The 23,259-nt window shown below is 43.8% G+C and overlaps 1 protein-coding gene across 1 annotated transcript in view; it reads right to left on the reverse strand.

The window, feature by feature from the left end:
* Positions 1-23,259, reverse strand: part of LOC146786156 (uncharacterized) — a 111,300-nt gene that overhangs the window by 39,435 nt on the left and 48,606 nt on the right. The window contains exon 2 of the mRNA XM_085635678.1: positions 1,550-1,690. Coding sequence (XP_085491804.1) covers positions 1,550-1,690 — 141 coding nt within the window. The remainder of the gene's footprint in view (positions 1-1,549; positions 1,691-23,259) is intronic.

Raw genomic sequence — 23,259 nt, forward strand, 5'->3', positions numbered from 1 at the left:
ATTTATATTGTTTATTTAGATTTTCATATTGTAAATATTTGCTATAATGGCCTGAAAAGAAAAGAGGGTTTTGATAAATCTATGGATTCATTATATTGTTTGCTGCTATTTTGACATTGTCTTTATGGATTATTTTACTGAGCCAATTAAACTGTTCTTTCAGACTCCTGTATAATGGAGTGAAAAGGATTGAGGAGTTTATTGTAAAAAGAAGTTGAAGCAATCTAGAATTTTGAGGTGAGTGTGGAACATAGGAAAATGTTTAGTGCAATTCCAGGTAATATTTTGGAAGAGAATGTAAAATATTAGTTATGGAATGGAGGTATATAACTAGCTAATAATATATTACCCATATCATGCATAAAAGAGCCTGAAATAAAAAGGTTTTCTCTAACAATCTGAACTTTAGGAAGGATTTGATGCCAAGAGGGTGTTGAGTTGGAAATCAATCGGGCTGGAATCTTATCAGAATTATTTGATCTTATTATGGGCTGGAGGAAGACTATATCTGGATACCAGTTTTATTAATAAATAATTGAAGAAATGTTATTACATCCTCACAAGCCACTTTTGTATATATTGAGAGATAAACATCATCGTAATTAAATGATAATTTGTTGATTATAAGAATATATATACTTGGAAAACTGATAGGTATCATGGGAATCAATATCTTTGGATTTTGATAATGAAGTGTTATCATTATTAATATCTTTGCCTTTCAGATATTTGGTTAAGATTTGAGAAGGATCACAATAAGATTTTGTAACATTATATTATATTATGGTCCCATAATATTAGTGTGTGAAAATGTATTTGTTTATTTTGTAATGTTTCCAATGTAGCATGTTGCATTGCTGTTCATACATGTGGTTTTAATTTTTTATTTCTTATTTTTAGTACATTTTTTTTATAAAATCTGAATGTGCATTGTGTAATTGAAAATCATGTAGAAGCATGTAGAATTGTATTTTTATATATCTGACAGCCCTGAAGAAGCAACAAGGTCACAACATATGTTGGTTGTGTTGATTTGATTTTGGATTTGGTTCAAATGAATTAATTGGAACAATTTGACAACTTCCTGAAATAAAGGACTTTTTTATTGACTGTTTTTATTAAAGTTTGTAGTTTCCTCAGATCCTTTGGACTTTTCATAGGGAGACATACAGCACAGGGCTAATGTTACTCTAACTCAAAAGTTAATCGCTGAATTTAATACTAAATTATATGTTAAATTTGAACATGGTCAAACGAAAACAGTTGCAATATCTCTTGTTCAGGATCCCAAAAATAGTTAACATACCACTGGTTTTGAGCGACAGAGTTAGAGGTAATGGTAGGCAGTGAGGGAGAGGGGTTTAGATAGAAAAATAGAATAGACAGATGTCAAATAGACAGAAAGTTCAGTTTCCCAGGGGGAACCTTGGAAGGTGGGGCCACTTGGAAAGTGGGGGCCCTGGGCAATTGCCCACTTCGACCATGCTATAGAACATCTTTGGCCCATGCAATCATCCCTTCTTCAGGCCCTTTCTGCATTTGAATTTACCCGTGCCGCAGGTTGCGTTGTAGTCTGAACAGCAGTCGGGTGGAAACTTTTTGGAGCAGAACTGATCACAATAGCAATCTCTCCTCAAGCAGGTGTCATTCTTTCCAAGGCAGCAAAGCGGGGGGCTCAGTGAACATCTTCCTACAGGGAAAGGAATGAAACATGGCACTGTTACAGAGCTGTCAAGTTTTGAGAATTCTTTGGAGAGGCACCTAATTAGCATGTTTCATGATATTGGGGGAAGAGATATCACACAAGCTCTGACATCAATTAAAACATGAGAAGTGAAAAGATAAAGAAAAAGTTTAAATAATTATACACTTACACCAGCACTTCAATCAATCAATCATTCAAAGCATCTTTATTCGGCAGGGAGACCCGCCATAAAAGCAGTTTAAAATACATACGAAAAAGATAAAAACCAACATCAACGGCAATCAACATGTATCATATAGAACTTGAGTAAAAGCATGGCATACACAGATAAATAGTATATAAAAGGTACAAGATGTTAGTCAAAGTGCATAGTGCTTCTTGAATGTACGGCTGCTTTAAGAAACAAACTTATGAAACAACAGTTTTCATTGTCAGTTAATTCTTGCAGACACTTAAAAACTTGTTGGCATTTATGATAATTTCTGAGCCTTAAAAAATGAACTAAATACATTTTCATAAATAATTGGTAGTACCAACAGAAGAAAGTGAAGTCGATCATAGTTTGTTTAGATAAATTGGTGCACGGGCAAACTCGTGAGTTCAAGTTATTCTGGAAACCTCGAGGGAGGCAGAGGAAGAATTTCACGGTCCCTCCTCTAAATCAAAATAGAAGGAAGCGCACCCAACTCCTGGTTGTATTCATCAGGTAATCAGTTCATGAGGGTGTCATGAAATAGTAACATTTACTACTCACCAAGGAGACCTGTTCATTGTGTTCTATTTAGAGTTGAGTTCTGGCTTATGAAGCTCATTCAGTACCCAAATGTAAATAAATTAATCTACCCATGTTGTAATTTCCCTTTCTATATCTCAGATGTGGAATACAGATCCCCTTCTGTTACTTTCAAGAGTGGTGGGTAGGCAGAGGTATTGCATTGTGAGCCACTACAATGTAGTAAGATTTCAGTCTTTTCCATCACAAGAGTTTGGGTTAATTTTAAGCGTTCTGAGTTCAAATAAAAATGACCCAGGTGTGTGTGTCCATATATATATTTGGTCAAACTCCTGAAGCGCCGTCGATGAGTTTTTCCGGTCGATGAAGGAGTCGCAAGTTATTCAAACTTGGGGATGCCAGTTATTTATCTGACACCTGCGGGGAAAATATCATATCAAATCCAACGGCCGTGGCGAAGGACATAAGCAATGGAAATGGCGATGAAAGCAATTGCACCGAAATATGACACGCTCATTTGCGTGTCAAAAAAGCTGCACAGCCTGATACACATTTGTAATCCATTTAGACACGTACTCAATAGTTCTCAAAGTTAATCCCATTTATTTTCCATATTTAATCCATTTTTGTCCGTCACGTCAAGGATATAAAGTTTTATTTTTTCTAGCATTTTCATTAGCGCAGGAATTGCCCATCCAGGCCTATTCACAGGCACGTATCAACTTCATTCCTCTGTATTATACATTCAACCCAATGCATTTCGGTCGTGTAAGACCTTCTTCAGGGGTATCTAGAAATGGTTAAAAAACATTTGTTAATCTAAAACATTTATCTTATCACCCAAAACAAAAACTAAATGTTATATTTTTGAACTGTGCCACGTCCCTCAAAACCTTTCCATAAAACACACTCCCTTCTAAACTAGGGGTGGGCGGAATTTGCGAAAGCGACTTTCGCAAATTATCGCGAAAATTTTAAAAATCTCCGCAAACAAGCGGAAATATCGCGAAGATGCGGAAGTTCTTTTCCCGCCCGTTCGCGATATTTTCTGCATGGTTGCCGGTCGCTAACTTACCCCTGCGGTTGCTCGCGGGCGCGGCCATCTTGTTTTCAGTTGTCTCGCGGTGCATGATCGCGAGAAGAAAGACGTGATCGCGCGACGCATGACGTCACTGCGGACGCGAACTGTCGCGAGACAGCGCAAATGGCTAAAACAATACAACATCTCATGGAGAACGCGACCGGATCGGGAAAACTTGTCGGCGAACGCGGGGATTCAGGTAAGGCGATCGCGCGCGCGCGAGAATGTATTATTTTATAGCGCGATCAAGAACCAAATTATCGCAAAGCTGCGGAATGCGGAAATTTTGACATTTCCGCGCTCTCCGCGGAACGCGGAAATGCCAAATTATCGCAAATTCCGCGAACGGAACAGAAATTTTGCCCAGGCCTATAATCTAAACCCAATTCCCTACCCGAGAACGTCTACAAACATATGAGCCTCGATGTTACTCTCGCCTTTAGGTTGATAAAGCCTTTACAAATTAAATGCATCATGTTAAACCTTCTAACCGTTCTCCTCTTATTTCTATCTCCAAACTTTAGTACGCAGTCAATACCCTCCCCGATGTTTACCTCTCAACAACTTGCGATCTGCTCAGTTGCATTATCTCCTCGTTCTTGGCGCGTTTACAACGGAATGATTTTATTCAAAGCGTTTAACGGCTCCACCTGTAATCACCTCGTGTCACATGATACACCTGCCCCACCTTCACCGAATTCAACTCCCACCGAAAATATAAATCAAAACTACCCACATTGCCTTACTCCTTAACTATATTCCCCATAATCCCACAAATTACATAGAAAACAAACTACATGAAAAACGATACATCACAACCCAGTTTCCCTCAAACTTCCACCGTGATGGTTAAAATAGACAAATGTTTTATTTTTGTATAACTCAGAAAATCCTTGGCGTGACAACGTTGATTTGTAAGTTCCTTTTACTTTTTTCTTCATCTTTGGGGTGCTACCAGGGTTGGAATGGCATTCAATACATCAAAGTCACAGAAACCTGAAGCACACCTTCCTTTGTCCAGGATGTTTTGTAAATCAAGTTCATCAGTTTCGGCGTGCATACTCTCTTGAGGCGCTCCATTCCTTTCGCACTTTATAAAATTGCACCGAAATATGACACGCTCATTTGCGTGTCAAAAAAGCTGCACAGCCTGATACACATTTGTAATGAGTACGTGTCTAAATGGATTACAAATGTGTATCAGGCTGTGCTGCTTTTTTGACACGCAAATGAGCGTGTCATATTTCGGTGCAATTTTATAAGGTGCAAAAGGAATGGAGCGCCTCAAGAGAGTATGCACGCCGAAACTGATGAACTTGATTTACAAAACATCCTGGACAAAGGAAGGTGTGCTTCAGGTTTCTGTGACTTTGATGAAAGCAATTGGACATTGGCCGAACGGAACATCAGAGCCCTCCAATTGGCCATGTATTATCCAATGGCTGAAGTGGACACAGTATAATTGTCCAATCTCATATTGTATACCATGGACAAGCTTCACTGCACTCAGAAGGCGATGAACGCCGAAACGCGTCTGCTGTTAACAAATTAAGCCTGAAATGAGCCTGCAATTGCCCCAAATCATATTGGAGTTGTTGTGTAGGAAGAGTGAGGTCCCACCCTCACTGAAGGGAGAAAGCACCCGCCCTGAGTTCGGATTTTGAGGTGGGAGTCGTATGGTGAATTTTAGTCGAACTCCTGAACCGCCGCCGATGAGTTTTTCCGGTCGACGAAGGAGTGGCAAGTTATTCAAACTTGGGGATGCCAGTTATTTATCTGACACCTGCGGGGAAAATATCATATCAAATCCGGCGGCCATGGCGAAGGACATGGGCAATGCAAATGTAAATGTAAATTGATACTTGTATAGCGCACTACTCACCCGCGAGGGTCTCAAGGCGCTTGTACGAATACCGCTGTGGAACCCATCCTGGCTTTCCCTGTGAGGCGTCCACTCCTGGGCACCCCCAAGGTGGAGGCCAGGCATCCTTTAGCGTTGTGGGGGCCGTTGTGGAGAGTAAGCAAGCTATTGCCCAGAGTTGCAGAGTGGGACTCCATGATTGGAATGGCACCGAGGCGAGAATTATCAGGTCCGTGGAATTTTGAGCCCAAGACCCGCCGAGGCGGGGAATTGAACCCTGGTCCCGGGCCAGACCTCTGCATCAGGGTCTGCCGCTCTAACCATTGAGCCACACTTCTCCACAATGGCGATGAGAGCAATTGGACATTGGCCGAACGGAACATCAGAGCCCTCCAATTGGCCCGGTATTATCCAATGGCTGAAGTGGACACAGTATAATTGTCCAATCTCATACTGTGTACAGTGGACAAGCTTCACAGCATTGAAAAGGCGATGAACGCCGAAACGTGTCTGCTGTTAACAAATTAAGCCTGAAATGAGCCTGCGAGTGCCCCAAATCATATCGGAGTTGCTGTGTAGCAAGAGTGAGGTCCCACCCTCACTGAAGGGAGAAAGCACCCGCCCTGAATTCGGAGTTTTAGGTGGGAGTCGTACGGTGAATTTTGGTCGAACTCCTGAACCGCCACCGATGAGTTTTTCCAGTCGACGAAGGAGTCCCAAGTTATTCAAACTTGGGGATGCCAGTAATTTATCTGACACCTGCGGGGAAATATCATATAAAATCTGGCGGCCGTGACGAAGGACATGGGCAATAGAAATGGTGATGAAAGCAATTGGACATTGGCCAAACGGAAAATCAGAGCCCTCCAATTGGCCCGGTATTATCCAGTGGCCGAAGTGGACACAGTATAATTGTCCAATCTCATACTGTATACCATGGACAAGCTTCACTGCATTGAGAAGGCGATGAACGCCGAAACGCGTCTGCTGTTAACAAATTAAGCCTGAAGTGAGCCTGCAATTGCCCCAAATCATATTGGAGTTGCTGTGTAGGAAGAGTGAGGTCCCACCCTCACTGAAGGGAGAAAGCACCCGCCCTGAGTTCGGAGTTTGAGGTGGGAGTCGTATGGTGAATTTTGGTCGAACTCCTGAACCGCCGCCGATGAGTTTTTCCGGTCGACGAAGGAGTGGCAAGTTATTCAAACTTGGGAATGCCAGTTATTTATCTGACACCTGCGGGGAAAATATCATATCAAATCAGGCGGCCATGGCGAAGGACATGGGCAATGCAAATGGCGATGAGAGCAATTGGACATTGGCCGAACGGAACATCAGAGCCCTCCAATTGGCCCGGTATTATCCAATGGCTGAAGTGGACACAGTATAATTGTCCAATCTCATACTGTGTACCATGGACAAGCTTCACAGCATTGAAAAGGCGATGAACGCCGAAATGTGTCTGCTGTTAACAAATTAAGCCTGAAATGAGCCTGCGAGTGCCCCAAATCATATCGGAGTTGCTGTGTAGCAAGAGTGAGGTCCCACCCTCACTGAAGGGAGAAAGCACCCGCCCTGAGTTCGGAGTTTTAGGTGGGAGTCGTATGGTGAAATTTGGTCAAACTCCTGAACCGCCACCGATGAGTTTTTCCAGTCGACGAAGGAGTCCCAAGTTATTCAAACTTGGGGATGCCAGTTATTTATCTGACACCTGCGGGGAAATATCATATAAAATCTGGCGGCCGTGACGAAGGACATGGGCAATAGAAATGGTGATGAAAGCAATTGGACATTGGCCAAACGGAAAATCAGAGCCCTCCAATTGGCCCGGTATTATCCCCAGGCCGAAGTGGACACAGTATAATTGTCCAATCTCATACTGTATACCATGGACAAGCTTCACTGCATTGAGAAGGCGATGAACGCCGAAACGCGTCTGCTGTTAACAAATTAAGCCTGAAATGAGCCTGCAATTGCCCCAAATCATATCGGAGTTGCTGTGTAGTAAGAGTGAGGTCCCACCCTCACTGAAGGGAGAAAGCACCCGCCCTGAGTTCAGAGTTTGAGGTGGGAGTTGGATGGTGAATATATATATATATATGGATTCGGCCGCGAAAATAAAAAAAACTAAGTGCTGGCTCCCGCGCTTCATTATTAATTAGCCCCCGAGTGGGCCAAGTCCCGGGGGCATGGGTAAAAAATAATTGCGGGGGCTCAGGGGGAACCCTGCAGTCCCAGGGACCGCCACCCCCCGGGGCTTTCTATAAATATTTGTGGGGGGCACACAGGCCCCCCCCGCAGCCCAGGGGACCGCCACCCCTTGGAGCTTTTTTTTCAATGTATGGGGGGGCCTCAAAGGCCACCCGAAGCCCCGGGGACCGCCACCCCCGTGGCTTTGATTGATTATTTAGCGGGGGCACACGTCCCCCCTGCTGCCCCGGGGACCGCCACCCCCTGAAGCTTTTTTAATAAAAATAGTAGACCTGTGTGGGGAGGAGCTTGAGACCCCCCCACACGCCCCGGGGACCGCCACCTCCCCGGGGCACTAGTATTTAAATTCAGGGGTCTGTAATGGACCCCCGGCCCCAGGGTTCACCACCTCTCCGGGGCTGTGCAAGTGTTGGGAGGGGGGCCGCGCGGCCCCCTTCCTGGAGCCCTTCATGGCCCTGGGGACTGCCACCCCCCCAGGGCCGGTTCCTGCCGTGTCCGGGGTGCCCACCCCTGGGACACTGCTGTTTGCAATGACAGGGCGGGAGCCTCGCGGCTCCCGTCCTGTCATTGCAAACTCTGCTTTGTTTCATTGAAGCGAGAACAGGGAAACCTGCTCTAGCTTCAATGAAGCAAAGCAGAATTGCTTTTCCATAAGGGGAGCTGCATGTCAGCAGCTCCCCTTGTGGAAAAGCAGGACGCGGGGAGCCGGCGGGACCTTTGGGGGATTGGGGGCCCCGCCACGGTCCCCAACGAGAGGCCAGGCCATGGGGGATTGGATCCCCGGGGCCAGTAAGCACCACAGAGCTGCATTGCAGAGAGGTGTAAAAAGGGGTGTGGCCTCAGACCACCTCTCTGCAATGCAGCCCTGTGGCACTAACTGGAGGTACCTGGTGGGCTAGTTGGACCCCAGGGACCCTCAGGATTCATGGGGACTTAATCCCCCAACATAAAACGTGCCATGGGGCATGTTTACACAGTGGTGAATGAAGGGGGCGGGGCCTGAGGTGACGTGTGCAAACACGCCCTGTGGCGCGTTTTCAGTTGGGGAATTAATGCCCCTTCAATCCTGAGGGCCCCTGGGGGCCAAGTTGCCCACCAGGTACCTCCAGTAAGTGCCACAAACCTGCGTTGCAGAGACGTGGTCCAGGCCATGCCCCTTTTTACACCTCTCTGCAATGCAGCTCTGTGGCGCTTACTGGAGGTACCTGGTGGTCTAGCTGGACCCCAGGGACCTTCAGGATTTGAGGGGACTTAATCTCCCAACTTAAAATGTGCCATGGGGCGTGTTTACACAGTGGTGAAGGGAAGGGGCGGGGCCTGAGGTGACATGTGCAAACACGCCCTTTGGCGTGTTTTAAGTTGGTGAATTAATTCCCCTTCCATCCTGAGTGCCCCTGGGGGCCAACTAGCCCACCAGGTGCTTCCAGTAAGCGCCACTGCGCTGCGTTGCTGAGAGGTGGTCCAGGCCATGCCCCTTTTTACACCTCTCTGCAACGCAGCTCTGTGGCGCTTACCGGAGGTACCCTGTTGGCTAGTTGGACCCCAGGGACCCTCAGGATTCAAGGGGACTTTATCCTCCAAATTTAAACGGCCACAGGGCGCGTTTGCACACATGTCACCTCAGGCCCCGCTCCCTCCCTTCAACAAACGTGCCCCGTGGCAGGTTTTAAGAGTTAGTTTTAACCCCCCGACCCTATTATGTACTAGGGCCTTCCAGTGGAGGTCATGCTAATCACAGGAGTACCGCAACGCATAGTGTTCCCTAGTGTCTGTAGGTGTTTTCACTGTATTCTAAGTGTCTTTTAGCATAGCACTGGCTCTAGGACCGGTTAGTCAGAGTCAGTTACCACCAGTACCCGTCTGAAAAAGTTGTGGGCACAGGATGATTTTGCAACAAGACCTCTTTTTTTTCTCTGTTGGTTCTTTCTGCACGTCTTGCTTCTTCCTGCAATTTTCTTCATCTTTGTGGACTTCTGTTGCCTCTTTCTGCATTTCTTTTGCTTCTTTCTGTGCGTTTTTTCTTCTTTCTTCACATGTCCTATCTCTGTGGGCATAGTTAGAAACTAGCATTTAAAAAACCTTTGAAATTCACTTTAAAAACCATAGGTTTCAGATACATTATAGTTAGAAATTAGCATTTAAAAAAACTTTGAAATTCACTGAAAAAACCATAGGTTTCAGGCACGTTATAGTTAGAAATTAGCATTTAAAAATCTTTAGAAATTCACTGAAAAATCCATAGGTTTTAGGGAAAGTTATAGTTAGATGGACATTTTACTCGTACAAAACCATAGAAATTCCCCCGTTATAGTTAGTTCAGCTAACTATAACTTGCGCCTCCGCAATGCACTGCTGATGATGTCACATATTACACCACTCATGACATGGTCAGTGACATCACTGATAAAATCTCAAATGACATCACTGATGACATCATCCATGTGATAATTTGATGCATCTTCTCACACCCTAATATAACCTTTGATACACCCACTCTAAATTACAGACTGCCATTCTCAAAACCATACACACTCCAACATCAATAACTAGATACCCACTCACTGATTCTTAGGTCTACAGTCACTCATACTTACGGTCACTCAGTACAGGACTATCATATGCACTCATACACCTATATAGACACTCACACACCACAACTCATCCATAGAGGTACTCACACACCTAGTCAGTGATGTAAATAATTAATCACACTCCTATTTACTCACCTATACAGTTATACACACACCAGCTCACTTACTCATACAAATACTAGCACATACTTACGCTCTTATACAATCACTGATACAAGCACAGACTCATCCATACAGCCACTCTCACAATCACACACTCTTGGTTATAGCCATTTATATACTCCAACACACATATATACTGCCTTTCACATATGTAATTACTCACACATATACAACTGAGATATACATTCACTCACTAACACACCCATACACACACTCACCCACCCATACAGTCCATCACAGATGCGCTCTTGAAACCATGCACACAGTGAATCACCCACTCACACATCTATGTACAGAGTCACACACACAACACCCACACAAACACTCAGGCACTCATACAGATACTGAGACAACCAATCAGTAACCCATATAGACACTCATGTAGCTATTCGCAAACCCATGCAGCTGCTTACACACCAACAGACAGACAGATACAGACATTCACACAGTTTACTCACTAACCCATGCATTCAGTAAGATAAGTTTAATCACTCACTTGTAGAGTCAGTCACGCACCTACTAAATCATCCATTCAGACACTTATACACCCACTCATTCTTCAATACGCCTTTCCCTATATATATTAAACATATTTAAACTTTACAGAAACACACAGTCACTGGATGATGTCATCAGTGATGCCATTTGAGATGTCATCAGTGATGTCACTGACCATGTCATGAGTGATGTAATATGTGACATCATGCATTGCGGGGGCGCGAGTTATAGTTAGCTGAACTAACTATAACGGGGGGATTTCTATGGTTTTGTACGAGTGAAATGTCCATCTAACTATAACTTTCCCTAAAACCTATGGTTTTTTCAGTGAATTTCCAAGGTTTTTTAAATGCTCATTTCTAACTATAACGTGCCTGAAACCTGTGGTTATTTCAGTGAATATCTCTCTCTCTCTCTCTCTCTCTATATATATATATATATATATATATATATATATATATATATATATATATATATATCTACTGGCGGGCGCCAGTAGATAGTTATAGTTAGGACCGTGTTTCCATAGGAAATCCGCAACATTCTATTTGGAATAACTTTGGCGCCGGTTGACGAATCCTCGCGAAATTTTCAAAATAGGTGGGGCGCTCCGCTCCGCTCCTACCCTAAAAAGTCTCGGGGGGATTTGTCAAGCGGGGGCTGAGAAAAAAGGGGGGTCCCAAAACGCGTTTCCCCCATGCAATTTTCCATAGGGACCTTTAGTCCAAGGTACAGCCCGAACGGCTGAACAGAATTACTTGAAATTTGGCAGAGAGGTAGTCCTCAGGTCAGGGATGTGCCTTTTGCAGGTCTGGTGTCAATCTGTTCAGTAGTTCCTGAGAAAATCAAAAGTAAAATCATATATATATATGGGCGGAGCCTAACCACACATCTCATCCTGAGATCTGATTGGCTGTCAGCACTTCATCCAAGAAGTGTTGGCAGCCATCTTGGGACCAATATACATGATAGCACCTCATTAAAAAGCATTGCAGTTAATAGAAGGTTTTAAGACTTTAGTTACATTATAAATCATTTGTTGATGGTACCATACTCATTTTAGGAATTGTGGTATGTTCTAAGGTGATTTCACCATGTGAAAAAGCCTTCTGCTGGGATATCATGATTGAGAGAAAAATATTTTCTCATGCTTTTCCCACAGAGGTTTGGAAGGTGATCTATAAGCTAAACTGAGAGCTTATTTTCTGTAAATTCACATTATCTTTCTCAGTCATGTGAGAATGAAGTCTGACATTCTCAGTAAAACATGTACATCCAACAAGGGCAGAGACTGTCAGTTGATTCCTTTGTGTTCTACTGCAGCTTCCCAGAGTGTTCCAAAGAACAACTAGAGCGCTAACAGTCCTACTTATGATAAACGTATGGCACACCTGAAGCCATCTTGCTTGGATTAAAGTGGTAACCCTTAAAACATTTAATTTAAAAAGGAACAAAATGAGGGGGTTCATTTTTCCATAAAAAGTATGATTAGTGCTGCAGAAAGAAAAATTAGGGCACATTTTGAGTGACTTCTCAAATCCTCTTCTATTTCATTAAAAAATTCTGACATGCAGACTGAAACATGCACTTTCAATACCAGCAGCAGTTTTCCCTGGTGAGCAGTAGCTTTACTACAGTGATCTAATGAGCAAAAAGAGTGCTAACATTCTGAATTTATGGCAAATGTGTGAGACATCTGAATGCCTTTGGAATCAAAGTAAAAAACTGAAAGTATTTCCTACTGAGGAGACTGCAGTAAATGAGGAAATTAGGAAACTTCATAACAAATAAGTCTGCCAAGATGGCCACCAGAGACAAAAGAGCCCAAATGTAGCCCAAATATCACCCAGATGTAGCCCAAGTATAGCCCAATGACAGAATGTCCCAGAGTGTTCTTAAAAACAACTAGAGCGCTTACTGTCTTCATTATGACAAAAGTATGGCACACCTGAAGCCATCTTGATTGAAATAAACTGGTAACACTTAAAACATTTAATTTAAAAAGGAACACAATGAGGGGGTTCATTTTGCCATAGAAATTATGATTAATGCTGAAGAAAGAAAATTAGGGCGCATTTTGAGTGACTTCTCAAATCCTCTTCTATTTCATTAAAAAATTCTGACATGCAGACTGAAACATGCACTTTTAATACCAGGAGCAGACTTCCATGGTGAACAGTAGTTTTACTACAGTGATCTAATGAGCAACTAGAGTGCTAACATTCAGAATTTTTGGCAAATGTGTGACATATCTGAATACCTTCATGATGGAATCAAAGTAAAAAACTGAAAGCATTTCCTACTGAGGAGACTGCAGTACATGAGGAAATTAGGAAACTTCATAACAAATAAATCTCCCAAGATGGCCACCGGAGACAAAAGAGCCCAAATGTAGCCCAAAATCACCCAGATGTAGCCCAAATATAGCCCAATGACAGAAGTGTGCAAAACACTTATTATTTTGTGTTTTTGCAGTGTTATATAGTGCAGACTTGTCAGGTATTGGAGTGCTTTACATGAGCATTGGTTACATCACACAAGAACAAATCCATTTTGGTTGTAGACATGGGGAGACTAAGTGATTTGACCAGAATCACAGAATGTCGAGCTGAAGCAGAAACTCCAACCTGGTTCCCCAGTTGCAAAGTCTGCAGTTCTGGAAGTAACACCACATCCTCTCCCCTAAGTGCAACATTTAATCAAGTGGTTAACTGGATAAAAAAACATAAAGGTAACAAATAATTTAAAAGTGCTTTCTCGCTATTTGAAAACTCAGAAAATATGTCCTTATTTTAGTCTTTTAGAGCACTAACCATAATTTTGATGCCAATAAGACCCTCTCATATATGTAATTTCTAAAGGAAATGCTCTAGGTATTACAGTTTTGATTACATCAAGATGGCGTCAGGTGTTCCACACTTTTGTAATAAATATAGAATGTTAGCAATCTAGTTGTTCATTAGGATACTGTTGAGAGGCAGAGGCCAGGGGCACGGACTCTGAAAATTGAAGGCAGGTAGGAGGGTGCAAAGGCAACAATTTAACAACACTGAGCAGGCAGGAAGGGCCGTGGCAGCACAACAGACTATGGAGGACAGTGGAAAGGGGGGCAGGGGCAACAAACCAACAATACAGGACTTGAAAGAGAGGCTGTGGCAATGTAATAGACCATTGTGGGCAGAAGGAAGAGGCAATGGTAGTACAACCATACATGTCAACAGACCTGATTCAGCCAGGAAACGTCCAATGTTTTTAAGCTCAAATGGGCTTTATTTTATCTGTCTCCTGTCTACAATCTCCTCTTTTTCAATGTAACTCAAAGGGGAAAATCAATACCCCAGTTTTTTTTCAAAATCTCCCTCTTACCAAGTTCAAAATGTTCGCAAGTATGGTACATTGGATCATGGAAGGAAATGGGGAAGGGACATGGACTTGGATAACAGAGGACAGGAGGGACATGGAGAGGTGCACCAAACTGACCCTGCAGGGCAGGCATCAGGGTTTGCAGCAGCACAATACACCACACAGGGCATGCGGGACGGGAGTGCAGCACAACAATCCATAGAAAGCAAGAGGGAGGGGACAGGACCATGCACATGGACAACAGAGAACAGAGGGGCAAGAGGCAGGACCATAATGGACAGACAGGAGAGAAAGCTGCAGCATAACAGACCATAAAGGGCAGGAGGGATGGATCAGGGGCATTACAATGGAACAGACAAGCCAGGAGGGAGGGAGTAGGGGTCTGCACATGTAAACAGAGGGCTGGACGCAAGGGGGCAGGGCAGGAGCAGCAAGATAGCCATGGAGGTCAGGCAGGATGGGCACTAGAAGAAAGACACACCATGAAGAGCAACAGTGAGACTGTGATGGCATACACACAGACCATGGAGGGAAGGTGGGAGGGGTTCAGGGGCAGCTAACTGACCACACAGGGAAGGTGGGAGGGGCCATGGCAGCACAGAAGACCATGCATGGCAAGTGGGAGGGTTAGTGGTAGCACAATGGCTGTGATGGGCAAGAAGGAGGGTGCAGGGGCATGCACAAAGGACGATGGAGGATAGAAGGGAGGGTCAGGACCTGTGCACAGACAAGAAAGTTCAGGGGAAGGAGCCTCACAACAGACCGCATGGGGCAGGCAGGAGGAGCAGTTGCAGCACAACAGACCAGGGAGGGCAGAAGGGTGTGGCAGTACAATGGACCATGTAGGACAGGAGGAAGAGGATAGGGGCATGGCATGTGGACAGGCTGGGCGGAGGTGGCAAGGACAGGTTACAGTCATCTGACAATGCTAGGCAGGTGGGAGGGGAGTGGCAGCTCAACAGAACACTCAGAGTAGATAGGAGTGGCAGGCCCATGGAACATGGTGGGCAAAAATGTTGGAGCAGGGGCATACACAAAGACATCGGAGGGCAGGGGGAAGGAGAATAGGGGCAGCAAGCTAAGCACAGAGTTTAAGCAGGAGGTCAATGATGGGGCATAGAATTGGGCAATGGAGGGCAGGAGGAGTGGACTGGTACATCATACTAAATTGAGGGCAGTGGCAGCACATCAGACCATGCATGGCAGGAGGGAAGAGGCTAGTCCATGGATTCACACAACAGAGGATAGGGAGGAGGGGGATGGGGCAGCAATCTAACTGTTCAGAGAAGGCGGGTATTAGGAACTTTTTAAAACGTGTGTCTGTGCGAACTACTTAAAATATGAACAAGTATGCAGCATAATCTCACTTTTATTCAGGAAGAAGAGGACGTTTGTGACTGTGACTCCGGGCTCACTTGGCAGAAACACCCCCTGACCCTCCACCCCCTATCGCAAAATGTAATGCCCGTGAAAAGGGTAGGTGAACACAGTGTTATATAGAACATAGTCCTGAGAGCACGATTGAAAATGAAAACTAGATATAGTGTATGGTATAAACTATGCACCAAAAAGTGTGATATAAGATGAACCGGGCGTGAAATATAATATGCAATACATTGTGCGCAATGACAGATTCATTGGAGAGCGCGAGATAGCACAGGCACTAGCGTGTGCTATGCGATATGCGCCTTGGAGTGTAATATGCACAGGGCAGTGTTGTGTAACCTAACTAGTCTCTAAAGTTGTAATATAAAATATGTGCTGGGGAGTGTAACGTTGCATATGCACTGTGAAAAAGATATGGATCCCAGATTGTAATATGTATGGCCTAGCACTGTGCGTTATAACATAGGCATTGAGGAAGGCACGTTAGATGGGGCAATATAACCCGTGCGAAGACAAGTGTGGCATGACATATTCACGGGGTGGTGTTACAGTGCACATGGGCTAGAGAGTGTCATAGCATACGCACTTGCTAGTGGAATACAACACAGAGGTGTGTGGCACTTAGCAGGCAATGGTGGGTGTAACACAGCATTGGGCTCTGCCAGGAGCGCGCTGTGACTCTCAAGTGATGTTCGTCCCCTTTCCAGAGAGTAAAATAAAAAGTATTACACATCCGGCAGTGGATGTGTGTTTTATTAACCGTGAGGGGGGTTTCTTGCATAGTTTTGGTCGAATTTTTGTCGAATCCCCTTTGAATGGCTTGGTGTGCATGTGTATTAAATGTGCCCGTCAATAGCTACCCATGTTTGTATAAATAAACGACAAGGGTGTCTACCGGGATTAGGCAAGGTAGGGCATCAGACATGTCAGAGCTTCACTAGTGGTGTAAATACATTCCACGTGGATTCATTGTATGCATAGTCGCCTTTTAATGAATATCACGCAAATCGTCATGGTGATAGGTACGTACGGTTTGTCCAGCATGTCCTAGGTGTGTCTATAAATATATATTTTTTTTAAATAATAAAAAACAGTGGCCAGCCGTGGGGATTGGGGTCAAAAAAATATAATTAGGAGACAGGCCCTGGGGGATGGGGTCATCAGGGCCAATAAATTAGAATAAGAAGGGGAACCACACAGCCCCCCTTCTTAAAAAATTAAAATAAATAAAAGACTGGCATCATGCCGAAGGCCACCCCCCTCCTTGCAGCACTCTGCAAATGCGCCCCCTGGCGAGTTGTAAGTTGGGGAATTAATTCCTCTTCAATACTGAGGGTCCCTGAGGGCCAACTAGCCCAACAGGCATCTCCAGTATGCACCAGGGAGCTGCGCTGCAGACAGGTGTTCTGAGGCCAAGCCCCTTTTTACACCTCTCTGCAACGCAGCTCTGTGGCGCTTACTGGAGGTACCTAGTGGTCTAGTTTGACCCTAGGGACCCTTAGGATTCAAGGGGACTTAATCTCTCAACTTAAAACAGCCACAGGGCACATTTACACAGTGGTGAAGGGAGGGGACGGGGCATGAGGTGACGTGTGCAAACACGCACTATGGCACGTTTTAAATTGGGGATATAATTTTCCTTCAATACTGAGGGCCCCTGGGGGCTAACTAGCCCACCAAGTGCTTCCAGTAAGCGCCACTGAGCTGCATTGCAGAGAGGTGGTCCAGGCCATGCCACTTTTTACACCTCTCTGCAATGCAGCTCTGTGGCACTTACTGGAGGTACCTAGTGGGCTAGTTGGACCCTAGGGACCCTCAGGATTCAAATGAACTTAATCTCCCAACTAAAAACGGACACAGGGCGTGTTTACACAGTGGTGAAGGGAGGGGACGGGGCCTGAGTTAACGTGTGCAAAAACGCCCTGTGGCCTGTTTTAAGAGGTAGTTTTAATCCCCCTGCCCTATTATGTACTAGGGGCTTACAGAGGAGGTCATGCTAATCACAGAGGGACCCCAACGCATAATGTTCCCTAGTGTATGTAGGTGTTTTCACTGTATTCTAAGTGTCTTTTAACATAGCACTGGCTCCAGGACTGGTTAGTCAGACTCAGTTACCACCAGTATCCGTCTGAAAAAGTTGAGGGTACAGGATGATTTTGCAACAAGGCTTCTTTCAGCTCTTCTTTTTGTTCTTTCTGCACGTTATCCTTCTTCCTGCACTTTTCTTCGTCTTTGAGGACTTCTGTTGCTTCTTTCTGCACTTCTTTTTTTTCTTTCTATGCATTTTTTCTTCTTTCTTCACATGTCCTATCTCTGTAGGCATAGTTAGAAATTAGCATTTAAAAAACCTTTGAAATTCACAGAAAAAACCATAGGTTTCAGGCACGTTATAGTTAGGAATTAGCATTTAAAAAACCTCAGAAATTCACTGAAAAAACCATAGGTTTCAGGGGTGTTATAGTTAGCTGGACTTTTCACTTGTACAAAACCATTGAAATTCCCCCGTTATAGTTAGTTTAGCTAACTATAACTCGCTCGCTCGCAATGCACTGATGATGACGTCACATATTACATCACTCATAACAAGGTCAGTGACATCACTCATGACATCACTGATGACATCTCAAATGACATCACTGATGACATCACTGATGACATCATCCTTGTGATAGAGTGGCAGACCTCCTCTCACCCTAATATAACTTTTGATACACACATTCAAAAATAGAGACTAAACTTTTCAAAACAATGGACATACCAATACCAGTTACAACAACCTCTTCAGTAATTCTAAGATCCACATACACATCCACTCATTCACCAACAGTCCTATACAGTCACTCATACATGTATTCACTCATCATATGTACTCATACACCTATACATCCTGTTACACAATGCCACTCATCCATAGAGTTACTCACACACATAGTCACTCATGCTAATAAAGAATCAAACATACATTTATTTGCATATACAGTTATACACACACCACCACACTTACTTCTACCTAAACTTACACATACTTAGTCTTTTAAACAATCACTTATAGAAACACATACTTATTCATACAGGAACTCTTTCAATCTCTCACTCTCCCATATACTCACTTATATACACCAATAGTCACATATACTAGTTTAAAACATATGTAGTTACTCATAAAGACACTATTGAGACAGTCATTCACTCACTAACACACCCATACACACACTCATACACCCATACAGTCCTGCACACATGCTGTCTTCAACACATACAAAGAGTGAGTCACTCATTCATGCACCTATGCACTGCGTAATACCCCCCACCGAACCATGCAGACACTCAGACTGATACTCAAAAAACCAACTAATAACCTATATAGACACCCATGTAGCTACTCACCAACCCATGCAGCCACTTATACACAAAGTGAGAGACTGATACAGATATTTACATATTTAAACATTACTCACTAAGCCATGTATTCACTATGATACACTTAATCAGTCAGTTACACAATCAATTTTTCAAAAACAAATCATCCATTTAGACACTTATATACCCATTTATTCTTCCATCGACCTTGAGATATACATATATAAAACATAATTTTCAGAAAAACACACATTCACTGGATGATGTCATCAGTGATGTCATTTGAGATGTCATCAGTGATGTCATGAGTGATGTCACTGACCATGTCATGAGTGATGTAATATGTGACGTCATCAGCAGTGCATTGCGGGCGCGTGAGTTTTAGTTAGCTGAACTAACTATAACGGGGGAATTTCAATGGTTTTGTACAAGTGAAAAGTCCAGCTAACTATAACACCCCTGAAACCTATGGTTTTTTCAGTGAATTTCTGAGGTTTTTTAAATGCTAATTCCTAACTATAACGTGCCTGAAACCTATGGTTTTTTCTGTGAATATATATATATATATATATATATATATATATATATATATATTCACTTAAAAAACCATAGGTTTCACACAGGTTATAGTTAGGTGGACATTTCACTCGTAAAAAACCAATGAAATTCCACCGTTATAGTTAGTTCAGATAACTATAACTCGCGCGCCCGCAATCCACTGCTCATGACCTCACATATTACATCACTCATGACATGGTCAGTGGCATCACTCATGACATCACTGATGACATCATCCTTGTGATAGAGTGGCGGTTGCGCGAGTTATAGTTATCTGAACTAACTATAACGGGGGAATTTCATTGTTTTTTTATGAGTGAAATGTCCACCTAACTATAACCTGTGTGAAACCTATGGTTTTTTTAAGTGAATTTGCAAGGTTTTTTAAATGCTAATTCCTAACTATAACGTGTGTGAAACCTATGGTTTTTTAAGTGAATTTGTACGTTTTTTTAAATGCTAAGTTATGTATTTATTAATATATATATTTTTTTGAGGTTTTCACCGTGCGCGCACGGTGCATGCACGGTGCGCGCACGGTGCTCTTCGCACACCGTGCGCGCGCATTGGGCACACAGTGCGCTTCACGCACCGTGCATGCGTTGGGCGCACGGTGCGCTGCGCGCACCGTGCACCGTGCGCGCACCATGCGCACACCCCGCTATTTTTATAAAAAAAGATAAAATGTTTATTTTACCCATGGGGGTCCTTCTGTGACCCCCTGACAAATGCTAGGGGGTCAGGAACGCTCTTCCCTGCCCCCTTTTCACGTTTTCCACCTTTTTTCCCCCTTTCCTTTTCTGTGCGAGATACAAAATGGCGGCCGACACTTCCTGATTTCGACCAATTCGAATGTTGACTGACATCTAACTAACAATCAGAATTTCGCTTGCGCACGGCACCGTGCGCGCATGGTGCGCGCGTATAGATACTTATATGCTTTTAAATGCTACTTTCTCAGGAAATACTGAACAGATTGACACCAGACCTGCAAAAGGCACTTCCCTGACCTGAGGACTACCTCTCTGCCAAATTTCAAGTAATTCTGTTCAGCCGTTCGGGCTGTACCTTCGACTAAAGGTCCTATGGAAAAATGCATGGGGAAAACGCGTTTTGGGACCCCCCTTTTTTCTCGGCCCCCGCTTGACGAATCACCCCGAGACTTTCAGGGTAGGAGCTGAGCGGAGCGCCCCATTAATTTTGAAAATTTCGCAAAGATTCGTCAACCGGCGCCAAAGTTATTCAAAATAGAATTTTGAGATTTCCTATGGAAACACGGTCCTAACTATAACTATCTACTGGCGACCGCCAGTAGATAATATATATATATATATATATATATATATATATATATATATATATATATATATATTGATATTGATATTGATATTGATATTCTGGTTTGCTTATAACTTTTTATACATTCTGGGATGATTCCTCATGCAGGAGCTGAGAAAAAGGGTGGGGGTCCTAAAACACATTTTCTCCATGCAATTTTCCATAGGAAAATTGAACAGCAATATTGTATAATAGCGGAATGGAACTACAATAAATTTAACAGAACGCTAGATCTTTACCCAGAAAGTGAGCTTGGTGTAACTGTGTTCAGTATTGTTAAAAATAATATCCAAAATGTATGTATATATCACACCATCGAGGATCCGTGGACCCAACAGATCTGAAGATAAGATCTGATGGGCTGTCACCAAATCAACAAGGATGTACCGGCAGCCCTTTTAGAAATTGGAAACTCACTTCTCTGTCCTCAAAAAAGGTTCAAATAAACAGATAGGGGGCAGGGTAGGGATACCATTACCCCTTATGCCTGGTGGTGGTCAAAATTATTTTTCTTTAGAAGTGACCACAGTCTTGTAAAAAAAAAAGGTCAGGCTCCCATGCTTTTCCATATTAATTCCCCCCACTGGGCCATGACAGGGTGGGGCACCGATTTAGGGGTTTTGGGGATGGAGTGGAATGTGCTCCCATTCCCCTGGACTGCATTGTGCATTAAAGGGAAGGGGGGTGTAGCACCCTTCTCTGAGCAGATTTCAGGAACAGTGATCCCAACCCTCTGGAGTCTGTCTCTTTTTTGGATGTAGTGGGGCGCATAGAACCACCCCTCCTGAGCCATTTTTGGGCCTGTGAACCCCATCCTCCAGATCCTAAATATGATAAAAAGGCTGTGGGTGCCCGATCCGAACCCTATAGCAATTGTAGGCCTTCGGACTGCAGGGATATTCTGCCTGCACACATACTGGGTTCATAGGGAGCCGGCTGTATTTGTTTGCTCCTGCCCAGTGGGAGTAGCTTTTCCCACTGCTCCAGTCAGGCCCTTGATTTGATTTGATTGGACAATTTGTAAACAAAGGCTCAAGGGCGTCAAGGCACTAAAGTGGTTGATCTGCTAGGGGGCAAGAGCATCATCCCTATAGTGAAAAAAAGAAAACCTTACAAGGCAAACAGCCAGGTCTTCAAGGACTTACGAAAAGACAGATGAGATTCCAGGCAGGAGATGTATTAAGGGAGAGTGTTCCAAAGCTTAGATCCTGCCACAGCAAATGCTCTTCCTCCCCATCTAGCCGGCGAAACCTAGGAATAACCAACAGAATTTTTCCAGCAGAACGCAACTGTTTACTGGGAACATACCGTTGGAGGAGACGCTTAATTCCCACAGGGCCTGAGTTGTGAAGTGCTTTATGAACAATGCATATGTCCTTAAACACAATTCGTTTGGCATTCGGGAGCCAGTGCAGTTTCTGAATACCAGCAAAGATTAAACGATATTGGAGAAGATCCAAAACGAGTCTTGCTGCAGCATTCTGGACTAGCTGAAACGTATTAATGGCTGTCTAATTAATGTCCAGGTAGAGCGCATTACTATAGTCGATCCTGGACATAATCAATGCCACAGCCACTTGTTTATGCGCAGAGGGGGAGAGAAAGGTAAATGCCTTCCCAAGGGTCTTAATAACCCAAAAACAGGATGATACTGTCTTGTTGACATAAGGATTAAAGGACACAATGTTTTCAACTAGGACACCAAGATTCTTTGCTGAGTAGGCAGGGCTGGGACATTGCCCATGCATTACTAGCCACCAGGAATAGGTCCAAATAGATTGTTGACTACCAAAGATCAAGACCGCGGTTGAGTCCCCATTCAATCGGAGATAATTAGTTATCATCCAATTGGCCACAGCCTGCATGCAATTGTTAATGTTTGTGGTGGAGGCCTCTATATCATTTATGATAGACACAATAATTTGGGTGTCATCAGCATAGGATAGTGCCTGTAACCCAAAATATCTAATCATATTGGCCAGCAGGGATACATATATATATTGAACAAGTTAGGGCTAAGAGATGAGCCCTGAGGTACCCCACACAAGTTAGGTATGGGGTCAGAGTTGAATTGGTCCACCACCACTGTGGCGTATCAACCAGGAAGGATGATAGAAGGGCCCTTCCTTGGGTCATGAAGAGTGGCTTCACATCCCCTCCCATTTACAAAGCAGATGTTGGCCCCGTGGGTATGGGGTCCCTGGGACCTTGAAAAAAGGCTCAAAGAAGGAGGTGCAAACCTCCTACCCAATAAAAGAAAGTTATCAACATCGGGCATATGAGTCTAAGGCCTTTGAAATGGTTTGGGGAGCAGGCTACGTACCCCATCCCCATTAAAAATGTAGTGGAGAAGCTGCTCATTTCACAGTCACTGCTCCAGCTGGGGAGTGCCCCATAATGCCCTGCAAGGCCTTT

Source organism: Triturus cristatus, chromosome 11 (assembly GCF_964204655.1).
Source record: "Triturus cristatus chromosome 11, aTriCri1.1, whole genome shotgun sequence".
Taxonomy (NCBI): domain Eukaryota; kingdom Metazoa; phylum Chordata; class Amphibia; order Caudata; family Salamandridae; genus Triturus; species Triturus cristatus.